At 42.3% G+C, this 22,495-nt stretch overlaps 4 protein-coding genes across 9 annotated transcripts in view; 2 read left to right on the top strand and 2 right to left on the bottom strand.

The window, feature by feature from the left end:
- Positions 1–12,034, top strand: part of ImpE3 (Ecdysone-inducible gene E3) — a 90,365-nt gene extending 78,331 nt beyond the window's left edge. For 4 of the 5 annotated variants that reach the window (XM_031989892.2, XM_031989890.2, XM_031989891.2 and 1 more), the window contains 4 exons: positions 7,462–7,542; positions 7,892–8,652; positions 9,209–10,941; positions 11,884–12,034. In XM_031989892.2, the coding sequence (XP_031845752.2) occupies positions 7,537–7,542; positions 7,892–8,652; positions 9,209–9,590 (1,149 nt within the window). In that variant the 5' untranslated portion in view covers positions 7,462–7,536 and the 3' untranslated portion in view covers positions 9,591–10,941; positions 11,884–12,034. Of the gene's footprint in view, positions 1–5,532; positions 6,289–7,461; positions 7,543–7,891; positions 8,653–9,208; positions 10,942–11,883 lie in introns of those variants that run through there. The other variant, XM_031989889.2, reaches the window with a different exon arrangement.
- On the bottom strand, positions 2,729–4,127 carry LOC143174615 (uncharacterized). Its single transcript, XM_076368400.1, has 3 exons — positions 4,020–4,127; positions 3,793–3,930; positions 2,729–3,175 (listed from the first exon to the last, which is right to left on the bottom strand). The coding sequence occupies exons 1-3, from the start codon at positions 4,053–4,055 to the stop codon at positions 2,795–2,797; spliced, it is 555 nt and encodes a 184-aa protein (XP_076224515.1). The 5' UTR covers positions 4,056–4,127; the 3' UTR covers positions 2,729–2,794.
- A 542-nt stretch (positions 12,035–12,576) lies between the features above and the next one.
- On the bottom strand, positions 12,577–16,702 carry LOC116432698 (uncharacterized). The gene is made up of 5 exons (XM_031989939.2): positions 16,486–16,702; positions 16,139–16,399; positions 15,553–16,065; positions 14,945–15,480; positions 12,577–14,322 (listed from the first exon to the last, which is right to left on the bottom strand). Exons 1-5 carry the CDS (start codon positions 16,663–16,665, stop codon positions 14,295–14,297), a joined length of 1,518 nt encoding a protein of 505 aa, XP_031845799.1. The 5' UTR covers positions 16,666–16,702; the 3' UTR covers positions 12,577–14,294.
- A 468-nt stretch (positions 16,703–17,170) lies between these two features.
- Positions 17,171–19,173, top strand: LOC116432699 (uncharacterized). Of its 2 annotated transcripts, none has more exons than XM_076368363.1 (3): positions 17,171–17,319; positions 17,636–17,779; positions 17,904–19,173. In XM_076368363.1, the coding sequence occupies exons 2-3, from the start codon at positions 17,655–17,657 to the stop codon at positions 19,171–19,173; spliced, it is 1,395 nt and encodes a 464-aa protein (XP_076224478.1). In that variant the 5' UTR covers positions 17,171–17,319; positions 17,636–17,654. The 2 variants fall into 2 exon arrangements, with proteins under 2 accessions (XP_076224478.1, XP_031845800.1); XM_031989940.2 differs by having other exon boundaries at positions 17,856–19,173.
- Positions 19,174–22,495: the final 3,322 nt, after the last annotated feature.

Below are 22,495 nucleotides of genomic sequence, written 5' to 3'. Positions count from 1 at the left end.
TAAATGGCTCGACATGTTTAGCGACGCATCGAACCGTCGTGATTTCGATAGCGATTCGACGAAATTCCAGGCAAAAAGCGGTGGATCCACGGCTGAAGAACGGACGTGTCCACGGCCTCGGCTCCGCAGTTCTATCGATTCACGCCGTACGTCATTAAGTCGTCGCTGTTTGTCGTGCAGCAAGGTAAACTTAATATAAACAGGGTGTCGACCGTTCGGCAACGAATCTATCGATTTCTTAAATCCTGTCGCCCGCGGTAATCAAAGTAATGGAAGCGTCTCAAGTGAAGTGATCTCCTCGGCCAGGGGAATCGGGACAAGCAACGGGGGACGGAGTTAATAAAATTGATTCATCGATCGCGGAGCACAGCAATCATATAGAAACGAAGAATATCAATGAAAAAGTTCCATTTCGTTTAGCACCACCCGCCGATTCCTGTTGCACCTTATTGATTCCTTTATTTTTAATCTCGTTTCAATTTCAAGCTGTCGCTTGAACGCGACATTATTTCCGTTTAATTCATTGTTCCTCACTAAAACATGGGAGCCGTATAAAAGACTATAAAATCAGTGAAATTACATTTTCGGAGGACTGAAGGAATGACCTTTTATATTCTAAACTTCGAAACCTGGAGATAAAAAGGAAGCAAGGAAAGTGGCAGAATTATCCTTCAATATTGCGACGATCGATGTCGCCCACCGTTTAATTAAATACTTTATTAATTGGAAGGAAAAAGTGGAAGTGTTCGGTGTTCATTAAGCTATGATTTATTTCTCAGTCTCACCCACCTACGTTCGACGTTATTTCAGTCACGATAACCGGTTCGAAATTCATCCCCCGCAATAGTGCACGTTCCCAGGGATACGTGGCAGCCGTCGTGCCACGGGAAATCCTCACCGGAGAGGTGCGTGCACATAATGCAGCCGGCGCTGCGCTTTGAAACAAGAGGACTGCAGACAGCTCGTTAAAACTTTGATATCGACGCGCGACTCCGCGCGAGCGGCGCAATTTACACGGGACCGCGGCCGCCATTACGACGCGCGGAACACCGGCCAAAGGCAACCCGCATTTTTACACGCCGAAATCCTCCCCTCGCAGCGGATAATCCCGTTTCGAGCGACGTTCACCCGTTAACCGATATTGTCGACCATGAATAATCGAACACAAATAATGTGGGATCGTTATATTGCCGATCGTTATGGGAAATAAAAATTATTTACGGTAATTTAAAGAAACAGAGATTTCAGAAACCGATTTATATTAAGAATCTTAATAAGTTGAACGTAAAGTAATATTCTTAAGTTCTTGTGAACACTTCTCCGGTTTAACCCTTTGCACTCGGAATTTCTTCAGTAGAAACATTTTAACATTTTCTGATGATAAAGACGACATTGTTTGAAACTAATCTAACGATAATTCACATAAATTAAGCAACAAAGCTATTGTATTTAAATATTTCACATTGCGATACAAAGTTTAATTTAAAATAGCAAATATTCAACTTCATAGTGTTGCTGTATCAAGCAAAATTTGCAGTCTAATAATGAAAATCTCATTCCACGATGATGAATTATTAGAATTAAATCTAGATTCTTGCGTGTGTTCGATATAACTGAAATAATTTTCAAGCGAATGAAGGAAACGACTGAACGTTAGTGGGGAATAATCGGAGATTAAGAGTGAACTTGTCGTTCTCGGTTAACAAATTGGTCGCTCCGCGTCGCTCCACGTTTCATCGACGAACGAACAGTAGGAACATTTATGCAGGCATAGGTGGACTTTATTAAACAGAAACACGGCTGGTCGAGTGAACATTTAATCGGCTTACAAATGGAACGAACGCGTCCGAAAAGTTTTCGCTAACATTACAGTTTTAACAACGCTCCTTAGCGCAGAGGTTTACGTATCATAAGCTTTTATGACCGACGACCGGCGTGTATCAAAGAACCATCAACGTTTACCACCAGTCCGACGAGAGAAGAGGAGGGAGAGAAAGTAAAAAATAATGCCGGAGAACCTGTTAAGGGCAGACATCAGAAAGTTCCATCGTTTTTATTATAAAACTTCGCGGGAGAATGATAAGAAAAGTGGGTATACTTAATTAGTGCCATAATTTCTACCAAATGAAGTCATTAGAAGTAATCTCAAACCCTCGTATTGTAATACCAAATCTGATTCATATCGAAACCATCAACCACAGAATGAAACTAAATAAAACCACTCCAAAATAATCACATTTATATAATATACGATTAACGGAGCATAATTGTTGAATTAGAATTGACTTGCATCAAATAATCACATTTATATAATATACGATTAACGGAGCATAATTGTTGAGTAAACCTTGACTTGCATCAAACCTAAGCAAGCTTCACTAATTATTGTTAACAATACTTTACGGTTGCCTATAGGCACCATCAGTACACCGAAATCAAATCTTTAAAGCGTCTTTAAGCGCCAACAGCATCCAAAGGATTAATATTATATAAAATCATTATCAAAACTGAAACTATCTCCTTATCACTACCCAACGACTAAACTTCAACATCCAAACGAGACAAGGACTAATTCCACCAAACACTGAATCCTAGAGGAAAATATTAAGCATACTTACTTTCCTATTATTCCCACACAAAGTTTCCCGATAGAAAGGAGAAAGCCTCTTATTCCCCATTCGCCTGGGCGAATCCTTTCACCCTCGTTTCGCCCCGGATAAACGAAACTCCCCGATACTCCGGCGTTCCCTCTCTCCCCTGCTCTCCGGCGGGACCGTTCCGCGGAGTTTCAATTCTACTTCCTCCTGTACGGCGTAGGGTAATCCGTGAGAATGCTGCCTGTCGAGAGGATCGCCCCGGGGCCGCCGAGGATGCCGCCCTTGTTCGCGAGCCAGCCGTTCCCGCCGAAAAACCCGGCCGGTTCGAGCCGGTCCGTGAAAAACCCGGGGTCGTTCACGCCCACGACCTGCAGCAACCCGTTCCCGTTCCCCAGCTGTCTGCCCTGCGCGCCGCCGCCGCCGCCCCGCTCCCCTTGCCCGGCGAGATTGTTCAGCGTCTCCTTCAGCTGAACGACACGGTCCCGCAGGAACGATTGCGGCGAGAATTGCAGGTTCTGCGCGAGCGGCGTCAGAAACCAGGTGAGCAGGCTGGGCCTGGCTGTGCTCGAGTCGCTGGTCTGTACATTAAACGACGATTAACTCGCTCGACTGAACTTTCGATTCCTTTATCGCATTATCGAGGACATTTCGGAGTTGCTTTTTGGGATTCGGAGGGTTCGAACATGAATTTCGCTGGAGGAAGTGCGAAAATGGTGTCCGTGATGTCTGATGGTGAAATGGGTTTCTGACTTCGTGATTTAGGGTAGGTGTATTGGGACGGTGTTTGGGTAATGAGAAAGGTAGATTGATGTATTCTTGCGTTTACAAAGGGAAATTTAGATTTTTTCGAGTTCTTTACTCGAGTTCGAGTTGGATTGTCGAGAGGAAATCATTGGTGAGACATGGATTATTGAAATTCGACGGTTTTGCGGGCATCTGTAGATGTCTGATGGTGAAATAGGTTACTGACTTGGTGATTTACGTTTAGGGTAGGTGTATTAAGATGATGTTTGGGTAATGAGAAAGGTAGATTGATGTATTCTTGCGTTTACAAAGGGAAATTTAGATTTTCTCGAGTTCGAGTTGGATTGTCGAGAGGAAATTATAGGTGAGACATGGATTATTGAAATTCGACGGTTTTGTGGGCATCTGTAATGTCCAAGGTTCGGGGAGAGGTGATTGTTTGAATGCTCACGCGTTGAGTAGTAGCGTCAGTCACGGTTGTAGCGATCAAGACGTCCTGATCCTCGTTCTTCTCTATTGAATGAATGCTTCCTTCGATCCCATTGGAACCATCGATGTAATCCACAGGTTTCGAAGATATCCCGGCAATCTAGGTATTCAACGAAGTATGAAATCAAAGATCCGTGAGCTTTCTTTTCTCTTGGAACGAAGATCGACTGAAGATACTCAAAGGGTTACCGTCATGGCAAGCAGAAAAATCGTCGTGAACGACATCGCGGAATTGCTTTTTCAGCGACACCCGTTGGATCCAAGGGGACACGTTCCAGAAGCTCCACTGAATTCGCGACACGTAAATGCAACCGTGTGAAGTGTGTCCGCAATATATACCACTTCCTACACCGAACTTTATCATATGAGGGCACCCACATGTGTCGCAGATATGGAAGGAATTGCCAAATTGTACGTAGCTTCCATTCATATGGGTGACAATACGAGCGATGCTCGAATATACATATAATATCCGGTATTATAAAAAATACAGCGCAACTGTTCGCGTTTCTCTTTTAGTTGCTGCTACTCTGGCCACGCCTTCGCGGCCCTGTTCATTTTCTGATAGCGAATCGATAACGAATCGACAATAAATAAGTCCTTTTTGACATATTGATCATGAAATCTTTAACCCTTTGCACTCGGGAGGTGACTCTCACCACTTGATTTCCTACAGAGAAGCTATAAAGTTTGATATTTAATATTATACTTCATATAATGCATCAATCTGAGAAATATTTACGTAAAATAGCTTTGTCCGTCAATTCGCGTGAATTTCTCGTCGAGTTGGTTTTACGAAATATCGTCTTGATCTCATCAGAAAATGTTGAAATATTTCTAGTGAAAAACTTCGGAGTGCAAAGGGTTAGTAACTATTATAAGTTCAATATCCTAAGTGAACTAAACAAAACCAGCGCACTTCGACAGACGCGAAAATTCATTGAAACTTCTGTTTCATTCTTCTCTAGATGTTTCATTAACATTGTTCGTAATCTCACGAAGCTTCAAGGTTAGGTAACGCAATTACCGAACACCGTGGCTTTTTCGTTCTCTATTCGACTCAATGAACGACTAACAAAAATGCATTACCATTATCAGCACGGCGTGGCGGAACGCCTTGCCGACCGGCGAACGTGTTATTAACGGCCGTTCGAACCGCGTCGACTTTGAAGGAAATTAGAACAAGCGACCGCGCGACGTCGACTTCTTTCGTTTCCCGCTCGCGATTCCCGTTCGAGAGATCGTAAACCGTATCAAGAGGAACGAAACGATCCCGAGAAAACCGGTCCGCCTTATTCCCTGCCCCATTGTGTTCAACCGAGTTCCATAACTGAATCGCCTTGAAGATGCATTCTCTCCTTCCTTTTTCTCGCCTCGCCCCGCGAGATCGTTACCGGTGGCCTTGTGCAAGGTCGCAAAGTCTTTCGAAATCGAAAGTCCCAATCGCGTTCCTCGGCCGCTCGCTCGCTCGCCCGTCCGCCATCTTTTTCCCCCGTTCCACGGCGATCGCTTCGCTTTCAACAAAATTCGTGCTACAAACTTTGCCCGGAGTCTTCCAATTAAAGGAGCAGGATCTAAAAATACCACTGAACTCCGTTTAACTTAACAACCGAGTTATACATTCCAATAGTCTTGAGAATCGTCTAACTTTCTAATAAAGAACACTTCGTGTTACTGACAATTACAGGAAATATCTGCCGATTTCGTCATTTGAACAATGCATCGATAGAATTTGATGGTTAAAGGGTATCGATCCGCGTTTAGATCTTTCTCTACGCGTTTCCACGCGTAGGAAAGTCGCTAATCCTGTCGATAAGCCAATGAATTACCGTAAACGGCGCGCGATTCGTGCCGAACGTCCGCGAAACTGGCTGCATAGCGGGAAAAGCATCGGTCCGAGTTCACGGACACGGTCGGCATACCGATCGCAACTTAATTTAAGTGTCACGGCGGCCCCGCGTCTCTTCCTCGTCACGCAATTAATACTCCTGCGAGCCGGTCCGCTCGTTTACGTACGCGATCACGTAGAATATAGGCGCGCGGCGCCGAGGACGAGCTGGAACCGTTACGACCCGGCCTGTGTCCAGTCTTGTCCGGACGCTCGCCAGCGGATCTCGATCCGGTCAAGGAAAACCCAAGGAATCCCAGGGTTTCGCGCGTTTTCGACCGGTCCAACTGGCCAGTTCGCAATTGCTGGGCAAACGGCGCGCCACAGGGATCGGTTTAAAGATCAATTCAAGGAAAGTCGGTTGACAGTCAGCATGGAACGCTGATGGGACGATCAGATCGGTGCACGAGCTCAGAGTGTTCTAGTTCCGTTACAGTTTCGCATTTGCAGTCGGAGAGAAAGGATTCGTTGAAGATATTCAACTGATTTCTTGTGATCAAGCTTTTCGAGTGTTCGAAGGACATCATCATGAAAGTCTACAGCTTTGTCGTGGTACTCCTGGTTCATCAGGTGAGCCATGATTTAAAGAAAGCTCATGGTAACTAATAATTTTGATATATATATACTAGAAGATTGAGAAAAGATATGAAGATCTATATTTCGTTGACAGCGCAAGGATTATGTTAGCGAGTTATTATGATGTAGCCTTCAAACGACCTTCAACCTTAATTCTAAAGATTCTTGGATCTCCAATGATCATTAATTCGTAAGATTATTAATAGTTATTGAAACGGACGGTGCGTTTTCCTGTCTCTCGTGTTTCCCCCCGAGAAATACGGCCCGTCGTTCGAGCAAATGTAATTTCCGCTGGCGAACGGTCAATTAGTCCTTTCGGAAGATCTCGTTAAGCAGAGGCAAGTCATGTAATATTTCTGTTCCGAGTAAACTCGGAAGACCATGATTCCCCGGGAAAGTTTTCCCAACTAGCCAAGTTAATTATCAGTCCGAGTTACACCTCCCAGGGGTTGAATTGCCACAAACGAACCCCTAGAGCTCTTAAAACGTTACCTCCGGAAATTTGCGGTTACCGGGCGAAAAGAAAAAAAGGAGAGAGAACCCAACCAAGAAATTCCTTTTGCGAAAGAACACGCCGCGAATTCCCTTCTGACGCGTGGGTTAGCCAAATCGCACGCGTAAAGCTCGGAACTCAATTAGCGCGAGTCGCCTTTTACATATTTCAAATGAGATCTTATTAAAACTTCGGGTCGATAAAGCAATTGTGCCGCAACCTGCGGAACTAAGTTTTAAGTACGAAGATGGCAACGCAGTTGCATTGCTAACCGAAAGTTTTAACGATAGAAATATTCTTCGAAAGTTGAAATTAAAATGCGACTTATATATTCTTCGATTTGCTGGACCGTTCGTATGCGAATGGTTCCAATTCATAGAAACAGCGATTAACATTCGAACCACCATATCGGTCAAAATGATCGACGTTAAAGGCATTGAATATTCCAAATGATTTCGAAAATAAATAGCTTCACTCGAGTACTGTAACGAATAACCGAAGAAACCGAGAACAATCTACCGTTGGAATATTTAAAGGGATTACTTATCAATCGTATTAAATGCTCGGTAGTTCCAGTATTAATCGTGAAATCATCTCCCGCGATGGAGGTCAAAGATTAGCTTCCGAAGCGAACGTTAATTAATGCTCCCATTTAATGTTTAATGTTTCTCCAGGCAATCGGCGGCACGGTCAGGAGAGAGCCAGCTTTTTCAAAGCCCGTGTACTCAGATTCCTATCTTCCCGCGGCCATGCAGGTAAGTCTCACGCTTAATTAAATGGGTCTTGATCACGCACCGAGCCTCGTTCGTTCGCGGAAATTTATAACGCGCCGCGCACGCGGACAATTTCATTACTAGCGGTGCGCACTTCTTCGCAGTTTCTTCGCGAGATAATCAGAACCCTCAAACTATTACCATTTTCTACTCAAAAGACAATACGATACAATAACAGCACAAACTCCGTTAATAATAAAACACGCGACATTCGGGACATCTTCACCGACACTCAAGCTATCGAATTCTTCCATCGACGCGTTGCTGAAAACATCGCAGACAAAAACTCCATCAATAATTAATCTTAGAATACGCAAAAAACCTGTCGCAGGTGATATTCCACGCAGTGGAGCAGCTGAAGCTGCTGCAGTCCGACGAAACGCGAGAAGTCGTGAGCAGCACCACGCCGATCTGCCTCGCGCAGTCTAGCCAACAGGCAACCGGAGAATCGACGACCGTCGCGCCGGAAGTGAGTAACAGTCAGTCGGACGAGGGCAAGGAAGAGGAGGGAGCGCCGGCGGAAGCGGAGGAAACGACGAGTCGCGCGGAGAATACGACGAAGTCGCTGGGAACGCGCGAGGAATCGACGGAGGATTCCGTCAGCTGGCTAGAAGCGAGCTCAAGTCATCAGGAGCCGGCGGAGGCGAGCTTAAGTCATCAGGAACCGTCAGAGGTGAACGAGGAAACGCCAGAAACGAACTACGCGACGCCGGAGGCGAATTACGAGCTGCCGGAAGCGGTGCACGCCGTCCAGGAGACGAACGAAGAAGTCCCCGAGGAGGATCAAGAGTTCGACGCTTCCTCCGTCGGCCCAGATGCCTCTTCCGACGCGGAAACGAGCGTCGGAGAAGCGAACGCGGGATCAACGAGTACTTCCGGTTCGTTGTTGAACCAGGAATCGATCGCAGAGCCTGAACAGAAGAAGAAGCAACCGACTATCGACAGCGTGGTACAGGTGGTGTACGATATCGTGAAGACCACGCCGTCCGAGCTGGTTGACGAGGACACCGCGGCTAGCGGAGAGTCGAAGAGCGTCACGGGAATGTCTGTGGAGAAGCTGGAGAATATGGAGGACGAGGATGATGAGAACAGGTGAAAGGTTTTATTTCGGTGGCTAATTCAACGCTACGATTCTCTGGGAGTTGTCTTTAATGCTCTTATATCTTATGTCTTATATCTTATATCTTATATCTTATATCTTATATCTTATATCTTATATCTTATATCTTATATCTTATATCTTATATCTTATATCTATCTTATAACTTCCCAAAGAAGTTATAAGAAATATGGCGACATTAAAGATGAATGCTAGAGAATTGGATAGTGTCGAATTCGGTACTGAAGTTAATTTCAACTGTTGACTGCTGAGATAGACGTCAATGTTTACTGTGAAATGAATGTAGTAGAATTACCATTGATTCGAGAAGTTTAACGCTAGAACTACCAAAATATAGGTACTCTTGGGTTTACTGTAAAAGAATTTCGATACACCAATTGGAAATTTGACTGCTGGTTCTAGATTGAATGGAGCCATCTCCGAGTCCAGCGAATAAAATGATTATTTACGTTAGAATTTGTCAACTCCAGGAGTTAGGGAAACGTCTAATTGGTTAACCACAGTACCAACAACGAGATTCCTTTGTAGATTCACGCGTCTCGGCGAGAGGGTGACGCAAGTGCCAAGGCCGAGCTTAACCAGCTACTTAAGACGCGCTAAAGTGCCGCCGAGCGCCACTCTTCAGCAACTGGCGAACCTCTACGACTCCCTGAGCAAGGACGCCAGGAAACAAGGGTTCGGCAAGTACACCGGGTACTCGGACGAGGTGCTGAATACCCTGGAGACGTCCGCGGAAGGCGGAGTCGTGCCGCAATTGAGGAAAATCTTGGACAAGGTCTTGGAGCGGAACGAACTGACGAGGGAAGACGCGAGGACTAGGACCACGCAGGCTGTCCGGGACCTCAACAATCCCTCGAGCGCCCTCAGCAAGGAGCTGAGGCCTCTGCTGCCTCTGCGATACTCGTCCTAATTGTCGATGTTACCATTTTCGTGATCATTCTCCTGTATTTGTGATTAATCGACGATTTTTCTTTGATTCTGCGAGAGTAGCGGCGCGAGTATCATATAAATGAATAAATGGCTGAATAAAGATAACAGAGGTCCAGGTATTTCGAATAGTTAGTATCTGTAAATGTGTGGCCAGTGTCTTGAATTGAATAATCGAATTGAATTTAGTCATCTTCATTTTGGAGAGAGCATCGATCGGTCACCTATGAAATGAATCGAGAAGGCTGAATAGAGAAAGTGCAGCTACACGGATGAAGAGACACTATAACATCGTCTATGTAGAAGTAACACATAATAAAACGCTTCGATATATCTACCGGTTAACACGTTCGCTACCAGCGTTTGTTTCAGTGGCGATCCTCTCAATTATATTTTATTCGATTCAAACTATTGAAACGAATGAAGCTAAAACGAGTCGTTCGATCCCTGAATGTAATTCCGCTTGTAACACCAACTAACGATATCTACAGGATTAGTTTCATTTTCTTTATATAAAACATAGGATTGCGGCCGTCGCAAATATGCGACACCGGTAGCGAACGCGTTAAGTGACTCATTTTACCGCGACAACCGCAATAAGTTGGGACCATTATGAATACAATATACTCGACTCGGTTGACGTATGATTCATGATTCTTTTCGGTACAGTCTCTAACGAAACCACCGTGAAACGTGCACTTCAATTTGAACCTACAGAACTGTCTACGTTGACTAGTTACAAACTTAACACTTCATCATTTTATCTAATGAAACAAGTGTTCGATTTAGGAATCTTAATTCTCTTCGAAATCCAGCATTTATTTTACAATGCCTTCCGGCAAAGGACCAAGTAATAATTAGAATAGCTCGATGTAACGAATATCACCGAAATGACAAGTAGATTGTTGGCGTCAGTTAGCTCGTCAGGGTTCTAGGCACATCGTCGACGAAAATCCCGCGAATTTCATCAATCCGCCTTGACCCGCCGCCGCGCCGGCCGAATCCGCTGGCGATATTGTTTATTGCTAGGACGATATGGGTGGACACTGGCCACAGAGCGTTGTTACGTGCTCCGAATGGCGATATCGTTAAGCAATTTCTGTGTCAATGGTTTGTCCCACGGTGGGGGGCAAAGGCGTAGACGAAAAACAATGGCGATGCGCGGCCCGTCGAGAGGACGGCGTTGCGGTTTTACGCCGTTGGCCGGCAAGCAAGTATAAATGGATTTTGAAATCAATGGGTCCTTCAGTTGATCGCGTCCGCCTCGAATGAAAGGATTAATCGACCGAGCGTGTGACATGGGGATTCACTTTCTGGCACTTTGGCTTCTCTGCGTAAGTGAACATTTCTCGCCGTCGAACAATCGTTCGCCGATTAAGAGCAGGCTCGTCGAGATCGGTTAATTAATTCCGGGATTCGAGGAATTTAAATTTAACCGTTCATTATAAGCTTTACAATTTCATCAACCCTTTCGGTCATGGTATCCTCATATAAGAACATACTAAATAAATGATCGATGTATCTAAATTCGGTAGATTATGTAGATCTCTTATCAAATTGTGTTATCACGAAGTAAAACTAAAGACACACATCCAAGTGTACTCAGGAGAAAATAATTCGTGACTGGAAGGGTTGAAGTAGTTACAATTATTAGCATAATTAGTAATTTCTCATAGTAGAATTCAGTTTTCATTCGTTTCTTCGTACAATTAGAAGTTCGAAGGGTTAACGCCGAGTTGATTAACGCGCCGACATATAGTTGATTAATTAAGGGCGAGACACCTGCTAAAAGTCGAGCGAAGTTTTCGCGACAGACTTCAACGGGTCGTTTCCTAGCAGTGTCTTTAATTAAACTAATGAAAGCGTCGGGGCTCGAATAGAAAAAGAGTGGAATTGATCCTCGAACAGTAGCCAGATAACGACGACGGTCTTCAGGAAGTTAATCCGCTCGGAACTTGGGACGAAGTTGAACACAGGTTCCTCTAATGCTCCTCGATGTCTAGGAAAATCATGTACCGAAGCAGAGTAAGCTTCCCTCTGATTCCCCTTTTCATCAATTAATCCGTAACTTCGTTACGGGCTGCGAGTCGCTCGGTCAAAGCAACGATCACAATGATAAATCTTAATCTACTTGGAGCGGAAATTTGCATAAAGATCCGCGACGTAGTCACGTCGCAGCTCGCAGAAGCCCTTTATTAGCTCCCATTGTCCTCGAATTGTTATCGAGTCGCTAACGATCCGAATTTCAATAACGAACCGGCACCCGCTTGTTCCAGCTCTCCGCGGCCGATTCGAAGCCGCAGATAACGAAGTTGTTTCCGGTCCAGGAGGCCATCGAGTATCATCAGCGCACCAGCAACGAGACGAAACTGGACAAGTTCCTGGGGAAACTGTGGGCCACGTACAACTTCGTGTTCCGCAGACCGGAGAACACCAGCAACGTGGAGAAGATTTTAGCGAAAGAAGCTGCGGTCCCGGACGTGGACGACGACGATTGGATAAACTACATTCAGCCCCTGGACCATTCGGAAGGGTTGGAGCCACTGGAACTCGAGGATGAAGAGGACAAGAAGACCCAGGTGGAATTCATCACGCCTAGACCCACCGATTATCCTGCTACAATCAGGAGACGCCTCGTCGACTGGCTTAGCTTGCTTCTGGGGATTCCGTACGGAGTTTACTCGAAGCTGACCAGGGCTATTTATAGTAATGGCACAGTAACGAATAATTGATTTCAATTAGGCAAGTGGGATTTGGTCGGATGAAGTATGCGACCTGCCCTTGAAGTATGGACTGTTGACCCTTTGCGATCCGTACGTTTATCGTTATCTTTGTTTTAGACGCTTCTGAAATAATGTGTATAGCGATAGTAGATCGAACGAAAATATTTAAGTAGTTTCGAGGAACAAAGGATTAGTGGATGAGATGCTTCGTTGAAATAAAATGAACGTACACGCTGGTTCTTTACACTTATTTTATTCAAAAATATCTTGGTCTGAAAAATACATGTGTTACCATTTGTTTATCATCTTCTCTTTTCTTTCTTTTTTTTGGCAATCATCGTATCATACAATAACAATCGTTCTTCGAGTAACACCTTATTGTAAATGCATGATCATTGTTAAAATACTTTTATCATTGTATCGCCTTACCAGCGATGGACGCCGCGGTGAGCATCGACACCTTATTACTCTAATCAATTGATTTTATCCAGAAGTTGGTAAACCGAAGTTCCCTTAACTCAGGTTAGCAATGAATCATAGAAAACTATTTGAATACGTAAATATTTTAGCCGGACACCGTCGCGGAGCACGGCTCGTTCGTGCCTGGGTTAAGGGAACACGTGAAATCGACAGAAGATTAGGAAGAAGAGATAAAATACTGCTACTTCTCGTACATTCGAAGTCTTTGGTTCTATTAAAATGTGGCTCGAATCTTACATTAGCGCCATTTGCCCTAAAAGTTCACCTAATAGACATTCCAACTGTTGCCTGTCATTGCCAAACGTAATCACAAGTATCGATAGGTCTACAGCGTGTAGGAATTCTCGCGAATCTAACGGCGAAGCCACTTTGTTTTCCACTGTAGACGAAACGCAATGTTTGCATTGATAGAAGAGATACAATGATAATTGAATTAACCGATAATCTTCAAGGAGTTATCAATGCAAGCAGAATTGGATTTCTTACACTTCGTCGGGACCGTGTGATTCAATTCTTTTTTTGTTGAAATCAATTTTGAGCAATCCTAAGGTTTCAATTATATTCACGAAATACTTAAACGTAAAAAATATTCAACTCTTTCATGCATAATCCTGAGGTCGAGATAAAAATAAATGAATAAATGCAAAAGTAATAGGGACTCTTCGATAATGTAGAAACCTAAATATAACAAAGAATATACTAAAAACGATTATTTAACCAAATACATTCGAAATGGAGAATATTACTTTATCAAATATTCTTTGGTTAAATTTCCGACTTTGCATTGCGAGGAGCAATAACACGTTCGTGACTAGCATTTCTTTCAATAGAAAGCTCTATTATTACAAATTTTATTAAATGAAACAAATTGTCTTTATAAAATACAATGAATCAATTTCCTTTATGCAAGATGCAAAGTGTTAAGCGTCACGCTGGTCGCGAAAGTGTTAAACGAACATGGTCTTCGAACATTGCAAAATTAATATCACGTCTTTTCGAGCTTTGGTTAAAAGTAATTAACGATTAAAAGTAATATATTGATGAAAAAAAAATGAATAAAGTACTAACTTTGGTTGCTAATGTAAAAATTCCTATTGCTTTTGCGTTAAAAGGTGATCAAAATGAAAAAAAAAAAAATGAAAAAAATACTGAATCACTGCAACATTGATCACGCATGAAAGAGTTAAAAGAAGAGATACATTAAAACATGGTGAGTGAGAAGTGAAAACAAATGCTTACCTAAAATATGCGCTATGCATTTGTTGCTAAAGATGAACACGGACGAATCAGAGATCAAGTTCAAACAACGTACCTACTGAGTCTCTTTCAGGTAAAATTTGTATCTTATTTATGTACATAATTACTCTACAAACTGTATAACGACAATAATCGGCAGTATGCTATTACTTGCTATTGGTACTCGTTTCATGAAACTGTTATCCTAATGGCAGATTGGCGTTAAGTGTTCCATTCAGCAGTTTCAATTATGTTATGATCCAAACATGTCCCATGCTAGATTAAAAAATACATGACAATTCTAGATTGTTGTGGTCATAGACTAGAATGAGTAAAGAAACTATTTTCTTCGATACTAGTTTAAATAAGACAGAGGATGTGCATTTATACAAAATAATCTCTTTTACCCCAAGTACCAAAATTCAACTGACTCAAACTCGATTGATTGAGTGTTAATTTTATGCAAGTAATGAAACGTAGATAAAGTTCATAGCTCTTACTTCAGCGTGTATACGCTAAGAATACAAATTTTTTTTAGGTACTGTTCACGGAATACTAATTGTTAAATGGATTACAAAATTTTATGGCATCAGTTTTCTTAACAGAAAAAAAGTCACTGAGCTTCTTCGTTTAGACTGTAGATGGCGCTCAATAACCTAACCGCCATCATTTCTCAATAAAAGTTTTAACGTTCGATGCCGATGAAAATTTATTTCAATTGCATCTCGAACATTCAGTGCTGCCCCGATCAATTTCTTTCCAAGTCCTAGAATACTTTTCAATTCCTAATGTATCTAACGAATTTTCTATTTGTGCTAACCTTGACACACTTCGCAAACAGCCTTTATTGCTTTGGACTTACATCAGATTGACTTACGACTAAGATGGCATTAAGTACCTTGTATTTTGAGGCAGAATCTCATTCATATTAACAGCCTGCTGTTGGAGAACATTCGCCTCCTTCATGGCCTGTTCTTTAAATGAGGAAAATGTGTGTATCAGATTTTGATCTTTCTGAAGATTCTGAATGTACTGAAGGAAAGTGGGTTCTTGCTTTATGAAACCATCTTTCAGGACAAAATTCACTTCTTGCTTAGACATTGCAGAAATGTCATTGATCTTGTCAAAGGATTCCTTCTGTTCTATGAAGAAAGTATCCTTTTTCGTTCTATTCCTTCTGATCCCCGAATGTGTTTGAGTATGTTTATTTAAATGATCTTTCCTAGAGAATGCCTTTTGACACACTGAACAGGTGAAATTCTTGTCGCCAGAATGAATGACATAATGCCTAGTTAAGTGTTCATTCCTTTTGAATCCTTTCTGACAAACAGGACATTTGAATGGTCTTTCATCAGAATGACCTCGCATGTGTTGGTCAAGGTGCTCCTTTCTTTTTAACATAGCACCACATTCTTTGCATTGATATTTGCGTTCCTGTATCAAAATTACACATTAAGTAGATAAACACTTGAACAACTTGATAAATTTTTATAACTTAACACATACTTGTATATGAGCTTGAATGTGCTGATCTATTTCCACTTTATCCGAAAATGCTAAATTACACTCAGGACAGCAATAAAGTGTTGAACCATCAAGTGCAACAGTGATTTTAATTTCACCAGTTTTAGCCCTAAATTTCATTTTCCTTTCAGTTTTAGGGGAATCTGTTTGCACTTGTTGTTCTACTTTCATACTATGCACTATGTTCTCATTTTCCTGATGGCTGTCCATATGTACATTCAAGTCATTCGGATTAATAGATGCCATCATTTGATCAGAACTCATAAAACTAGTACCATTCTGTAACTGATTGTTCCTGAAAACTGGAACGCTAGGAATGTTTAAAATATTATTCTGAGTGTATTCCACCTTCTCTTCCTCAGTCTTTTCCTTCTTTACTTGCTCTGTTTGCAACTTAATTAGCTGTTGCAAAGTAAGTGGAAGAGTGGTAGCTTGTAACTTTTGAAAATATTCAGCCATGGCACTTTGTTGCTGAAGTTGAACTTGAGATTCTTGCTAAAAAGTCATACATTTCATTCAATATAAACCCATAAATGTACCCTACATATCTGGCAGACGATGATACTACCATGGCGGATGTTTTAGTCTCAGCTTCAGTCCCTGTATCCATTATAGATTTATTATTCTCTGGCTGAGAGGTAGATGGCAAATACATATTAGGTATAATTCTCACGGGTAGACTATTAGATTGGACACCCAGTATTGAATTATTTTGATTATAATTAGGAATATTGATAGCCTGAATGCCCTGTTTCTCACAGAGTTGCATCAGTGTATTTGGATCTGGCCAAGCAAGTATTGGTCCTGTATATTTGTTAGGTGAGTTCACCTTAAGTTGAAAAAAGAAAATATACATGATTGATCAAGAGGTTCCTTGGCTAATATATTAAATTAAGAAACTTGAGCCATTCTTACCAATAAAGTCTGTTTCGGTTGATTCGATCCTGTGGTAGAGGTGGTGTAAACAGTGGTGTGCTCGTCTTGAATGGTATCACCACTGGTAAATTTTGCCGTTGAATCGGAATTTGATCGAGGCGTTAGATCCGCAAATTGGGGGATAATTCCCTGGATAACATTGTTCCCGGAGAAATCCATTCTGCCGCGGAATGTTAAGCGTCTCCAGGATTATAACATGCGATCGGTTATAACCTCTAGTATCAGCCACACAGTGGCAGTGACCGTTAAACCACGATCACGTGACCAGGTTCATATTTTGTTTGTCACGTAAAATAACAAACTACTTTTCCGTTGCAGCATCAGTGAAAAACACGAGACCACTAATTAAATTAAAAAACACTTCTCCACCGATAGTACATCGTAACGTACGCCGCGTCCTATGCGCTACTCCAACATGGCCGCGTTAAAGCACTATTCCCCATATAATTTTCCACTGATTGAAATTTCAACGAGTAACATTTAAAATATATCTTTACGACGCTTCTGTATACTTACAGTATAAGGTAGCGCTCATTTCTTCAACATGTAACGTAAATAATAACAATTTTTTCTGATCAATTAGAAAAAATCCCCGAGAAAAAAGTTTTCACGATATTACGGTGGCAAGACTGGTTTACATTTTCCTGTTTACAGAGGACGCACACTAAACTTCAAACGCTGGTATAAAAATAAACATTTCACTGGGGAATTTTGAAATCGAATGAGACAAGTTCGATGGTTTGGAGTAATTAAAGAATGGTCAATAATATTCGACGAATTGTTAACGAATGAGATGAAGAATTGTTAACAAGGGTATTAAATTTTATTGATTTACCTATTAGAGCATTTTCTGATGCTGTGATGGATGAATCCCTAATTCTCTCCAAATCCAACATCTGTTGCTCTGCACCTCTCTGAAATCTGAATTATAATTAAAGAAGATCTAATAAGCCGAATCTTATCCAGACATTCCAAACCAAGGCACTCAATCCGAAACTAATACGACTCTGAATACCTGATCCAAACTAAATCATCTATCTCAGACTCTGTAGAATAAAATTAACTGATCACTTTATATTTAAGATATTAATATAAAGCCTCTGTTGCTCAAAGCTCTTTTTATTGATAGGTAAATATCTGATAATCATATGGAGCAAAGCTTCAATGAATGCATAGATCATTTACGTAAAAAAAGCAGACTTCTGCTGGCCCGGGTAGATAAGAATTCTAGGAGAGTTAAAGAGGAATATAAGAAACTATACTCACAGAACTTGTGAGTACTGCTTGTAATCTGCAAGAGTATCTTTCGTACAGCACACATCATATCATACTTTGTTCTACATTTATAGAACATTAAAAGACAATTATAATAAAGGCAATAAAACTTCATGCCGCAGAGGAAACATCAAGTCATGGCAATTGAGAAATGATTCCAGTGGTGTTGGTGGAGCTTTATGTCTAGATTATAGTACTGATAGCTCAGACCATTCGCCTGCATCAATGCCTAATTTATCAACAGTTAGAAGAGTGCTGATAACATCGAAAAAGCATTCGGAACCGCAATGCTGTCTAAAAACTGTACGCAGGAAGCCAGTGAAAGAATGCTACTGCCATTCTGAAGTTAAAAAGGCACAGCGGTCTACGAGAACCCAACATAAGCCAGACACAGCTTGCAAATACTGCAAAAGCCACATTGAATTCAAACCAGCAATTGTAAGGGACAGCCCCGAAAAGGTTCTCAGTCCACCAATTAGCTGTGAGACCTTGAGAAGAGTCCAGAGGATAGACTATGCACCTAGATCACAATTCTTGCGCAATGTACAGAGCAAAGTTTCCTTGTTGCACCCTGTAGCAGCTGGAGATTGCCCTCAGTTGTGTTCTAGGTCGCCATGTTGCAGCAAAGTCATCTCCAAAAACAAAGAATCACAAACAATTGACAATGTAACGAAGTCCAAATCGATATCCGTGAGAACAAACGTTAGCGACGAAGAGGAAAATCCAGAGACTTCGAGGCAATCGAGACCAAAACATGTGACTAAGCGAACCCTAACTTCTAAGAAACCTGTACCTGACATAAGTAAAGCTAAATCAAGTTCGAAAGCGTCGTCGAAGAGTAAGAAAACGATACAATCGGTGGATAAAGAGTGTCCCTGTTGCTACAGTAGCAAGGTGGGACAAGCATCCAGATTTGCTTCGGGCAAACATAGTATTGACTCAGAAGATTATCAGCACACTGTTTGCGTTAGTAATTTGGACCAAGTAGGAAGCATTAAGCAGGCAATTTCCGATAATGAACTGAAGGAGCTGAGGAAATTCCGTGAACAGAACTATTTCGACACTCACGGGTCCAGCCACACTCTTCATTCATCCAAATCCTCCGGTTCACTGGAGCAGTATATACTGAATGATCGGCTATTCCCTGAGCCATCGAGGACAATCCACAAGAAAGACTTGGTCGTGACGATGCCGGCTTGCGCCACGCTACAGAAAAAGCGGATACATTATTTTCCACGTTACATCGTTCGCCAAGAGAAAACTAATTGCAACAACAAGAAAAAACGTTGTCAGACTTGCCCGTTGACTGGGCATGCCATCGATCTTGGCGTCGCAAAGGTACGACCGCCGTTAAATAGCCTAGCCTTGAAATATCAAAAACGATTGCCGTGAGAAAAAGCAATTCGACGACTAATAATCCTTTGTCGTATCATTATCGAACGAAAGAAGATATGTATACGTGATTCAAGTTCGTATTTACAATTGCAAGAATCTCACGTCGAACCAAATTAGACGAGGAAATTACTTAGCTCAAATTTGTTTAATTTTGTATAGAGTTTGGAGTTATTCATTGTATCAATAAAAAATTGTTTCTCCGTAAAACTAATGTAACCTTGGGATGTACCGTTGATGGAATAAATATGGTGGCTATGATTAGAGGTGCTAGTACTAAAATGATAAGAATTAAAATAGTTAAATTGTAAAGATAGATAACTGAGTCTAGATATGAATAATAAAATCAGTAGTGCCATTATTAATGATCTGTGGCTTTTACACCAAGAAGTATTACTTAATGAGCTACCCCAAGACACCAACGACAGTCGCCATACTTGTTCCACCATCGGCAGAGCAAAAGCGTTCGTTTTCGTTGCTCCCGACCGAATCGACGTTGCATGGAATAAAAAAGGAGGGCAACGCATAGACGTGATGCGTATGATGCACGATCTACGTGATCTCATTCACGAACAAATGTACGCTGCGTGCCACGGATTTCGTGCGTTTCCCGCGGCCATGATAGACCTCCGCGACCTCTAAAGAGTTCAAGCTCACGCTATGCAAATCTCTTTTGAATAAAAGATGCGGAACATGCACATTGAATAGGATTAAGCGTCCTGGATCATTTGATAATTTTATTGCGACTGGACGAACTCGTCTAAAGAACATTTGTTGCATGCAAAACATAATCGCCGCGAGTTAACCATGTGCAGTCGAAAGTTTGTCACCAGAAGCATTCGTTGTTTCATCTTCTGAAATTAATTAACCATACGTAATTGAAGAAACAAAGCTATTTCAGTATCTCACATTGAATTATAATTTTATACGTTAAATCGAGTGACGACTGACAGTTACCTCTCGAGTGCGAAGGGTTAATCTAAGAGTTAGCAGCTCGATGATCCGGAGATAATGAAAATCCTTCGGGAGCACGATCCTTTTCCCGTATTCCTTCGATAGCGTACATTTTCCCCATTCCCTCGGAGAAATCGGTGCTCGATAATGTAAACAGTAAAACATTGTAATCGATCCGAGCCGATTCTTAAGCAACCGGCAGCCATTTTAACGGAGGCAGTTACGCGGAGACGGGCAATTAAGCGTCCGCTGAAGGATCATCGAACCTTATGGCCGTTCAGATTGCCGAAGCTCATTAAACATCGATTGCGGCCGAAACTGGTTTCCTCAGCCGTGATAAAGAGGATTGAGAAATTACCGCGTTAGGAATTCCTCCGCCGGGAACAGCTCGACGGGCACACTTTTGTTTCAACTTTGCCACGCTCTCGTACGATAAAACGCGAATGAAGATCAAAATAAAGCGTTCCCTCGTTTATTCAGCGAAGACTGACGCGGGCTGTACACAATTTATCTTAACGCTTTAATTTTATGCGGGCATAAATTGAACGTTCCAATGATTCTCGTAGACATGCATCGCCGTTGCATATATTAAAGTCAAGATCTTCGTATTTACTTCCCTATGAATCATCATTGATGTGCGCGCACGACTTTCATGATCGTTTTACGCCATTGAATGTTCGAACAATGCCGCGTTTTCGCGGTCAAGCTGAAACTTTGTTTTTTTCCTGCGACGGTGGGAAAGTGTTCGTTGAAACGCCGTTTTGATGGAAGAAGTTGGATTTATGGTGCTCGAGCGTGGAAGGCATACGGTGGACACACGAAAATTGAAGTGAAGGGATCCGGAGGGCAACCAACCTAAGGTACCAAGGTTCAAGACTGGTCGGTGACATTCAACGAAAGAGGTTCGGTCATTCTTGGAGCAGGTACTATTAAGATCGTGAATACCGATAGCTCTCAACTTGTCAACAGCTGCGCAGAGTTTGTTCGTAATTACTGATAGATGAACGGCAGTGATTTACTGCAGATAGTGAGACTTGATTTACTGGCGACGAATCGCACAAATTACGATCGTAAAACTAAATTATACTGTTGACCAGTGCACTTTTTACAGTAGGCTGAGCTATCTGGAGGCAGATGGAAAATTATTTGCTCGACTTCTGAGGCAGAACGCGTGACGCCAGATTGTGCGGCAATGATAACGCAACATCTCCATGTTGGAAAACGGAGGCGGTCGTTACTTAAATTGGATCTAAGGAAGCCGTAATCGCTGCGAGCCTCTCGTCCGACAATTTTCCATTGTCCACTTTCGTTATTGTTTCCTCTCGTTTCTCCTCTATGAAACATGGAAACCCAACCGCCCTGATCTAGTTTCTCGCCGTGATCCCGTTTAACGATTACGCGGTTAGAAATAAACAGATCCAGCGATATATCTGTCGCATATCCAATGGTAATGTGTCCGAACAGTTTGTTCAACGGTAAAATAGATTATTTCTAAGATAATTTTATTCCGTGCCATTTGATTTGAATTGCAATTATAGAGATCACGTCAGAGTTCAGGCGAAAAAACGGAAGAAAAAAAAGTGCAGATCGCACAAATAAACACACAATTAATCCCTGATTACATTCAGACGCTTACAATTACGCTAATCACCTACATAGTTTCCAGGTGCTAAAATTCTTCCGCTATTAGCAATTCTACCCAGCGGCCAAATGAAGCGGAAAATTTCGTCTACGACGCGTCACCGTTGCTTTTAAACGAACCTTCCATCCTAAGTTCGCGACCGTGATTAATTTGTCGCCATCTTGCGAGACGAACCATGAATACAGAGTTGCCGTCCATTGTTTTTTCCTCGATAAGGTTTCATCCCCGAATGGAAATCGAGATTCCTCGCCGATGATAGGCAGCGAACAGGAAACTTCCTTTATCACTGGCAACAGCGTTACTCAGCAACAATAAATTCATAAAACGCATTGTTCCACCTTTGTTACGCACTGCCTCGCGAAGTGCTCTCGTGCCAGCGAGTCGTGCGATCGTTCCAGCTGACATTGAATTAAAATCTCAGGTCGAGGTGCGTACCTTCCAAGGATGAAGATCAACGATCGATCGGAATCCTTGCTTCGCCCTGTCGCGCAGAGGAACGAGACGAGATCTCGCCGCATCGCGAGATCGTGTTACCTTGACACAGCCGCGCGAACGAACCTCCTCGGACCCGTTGAAACCGATTAATCGTGAGGTTACCCGTTCAAGATCGCCAACGACGCCCTTCAAGGTTCACTGATCCCCGAATCGCTGGTCTCACCGCTTAAAAATCCGAACAGCGCTCGCTCCGGCGTCCGCTCCATTATTCGACGATATTACATTACTCAC

Source organism: Nomia melanderi, chromosome 1 (assembly GCF_051020985.1).
Source record: "Nomia melanderi isolate GNS246 chromosome 1, iyNomMela1, whole genome shotgun sequence".
Lineage (NCBI taxonomy): Eukaryota > Metazoa > Arthropoda > Insecta > Hymenoptera > Halictidae > Nomia > Nomia melanderi.
The sequence above is the reverse complement of the archived record's forward strand: the minus strand, read 5'-3'. Positions and strand labels throughout refer to the sequence as shown.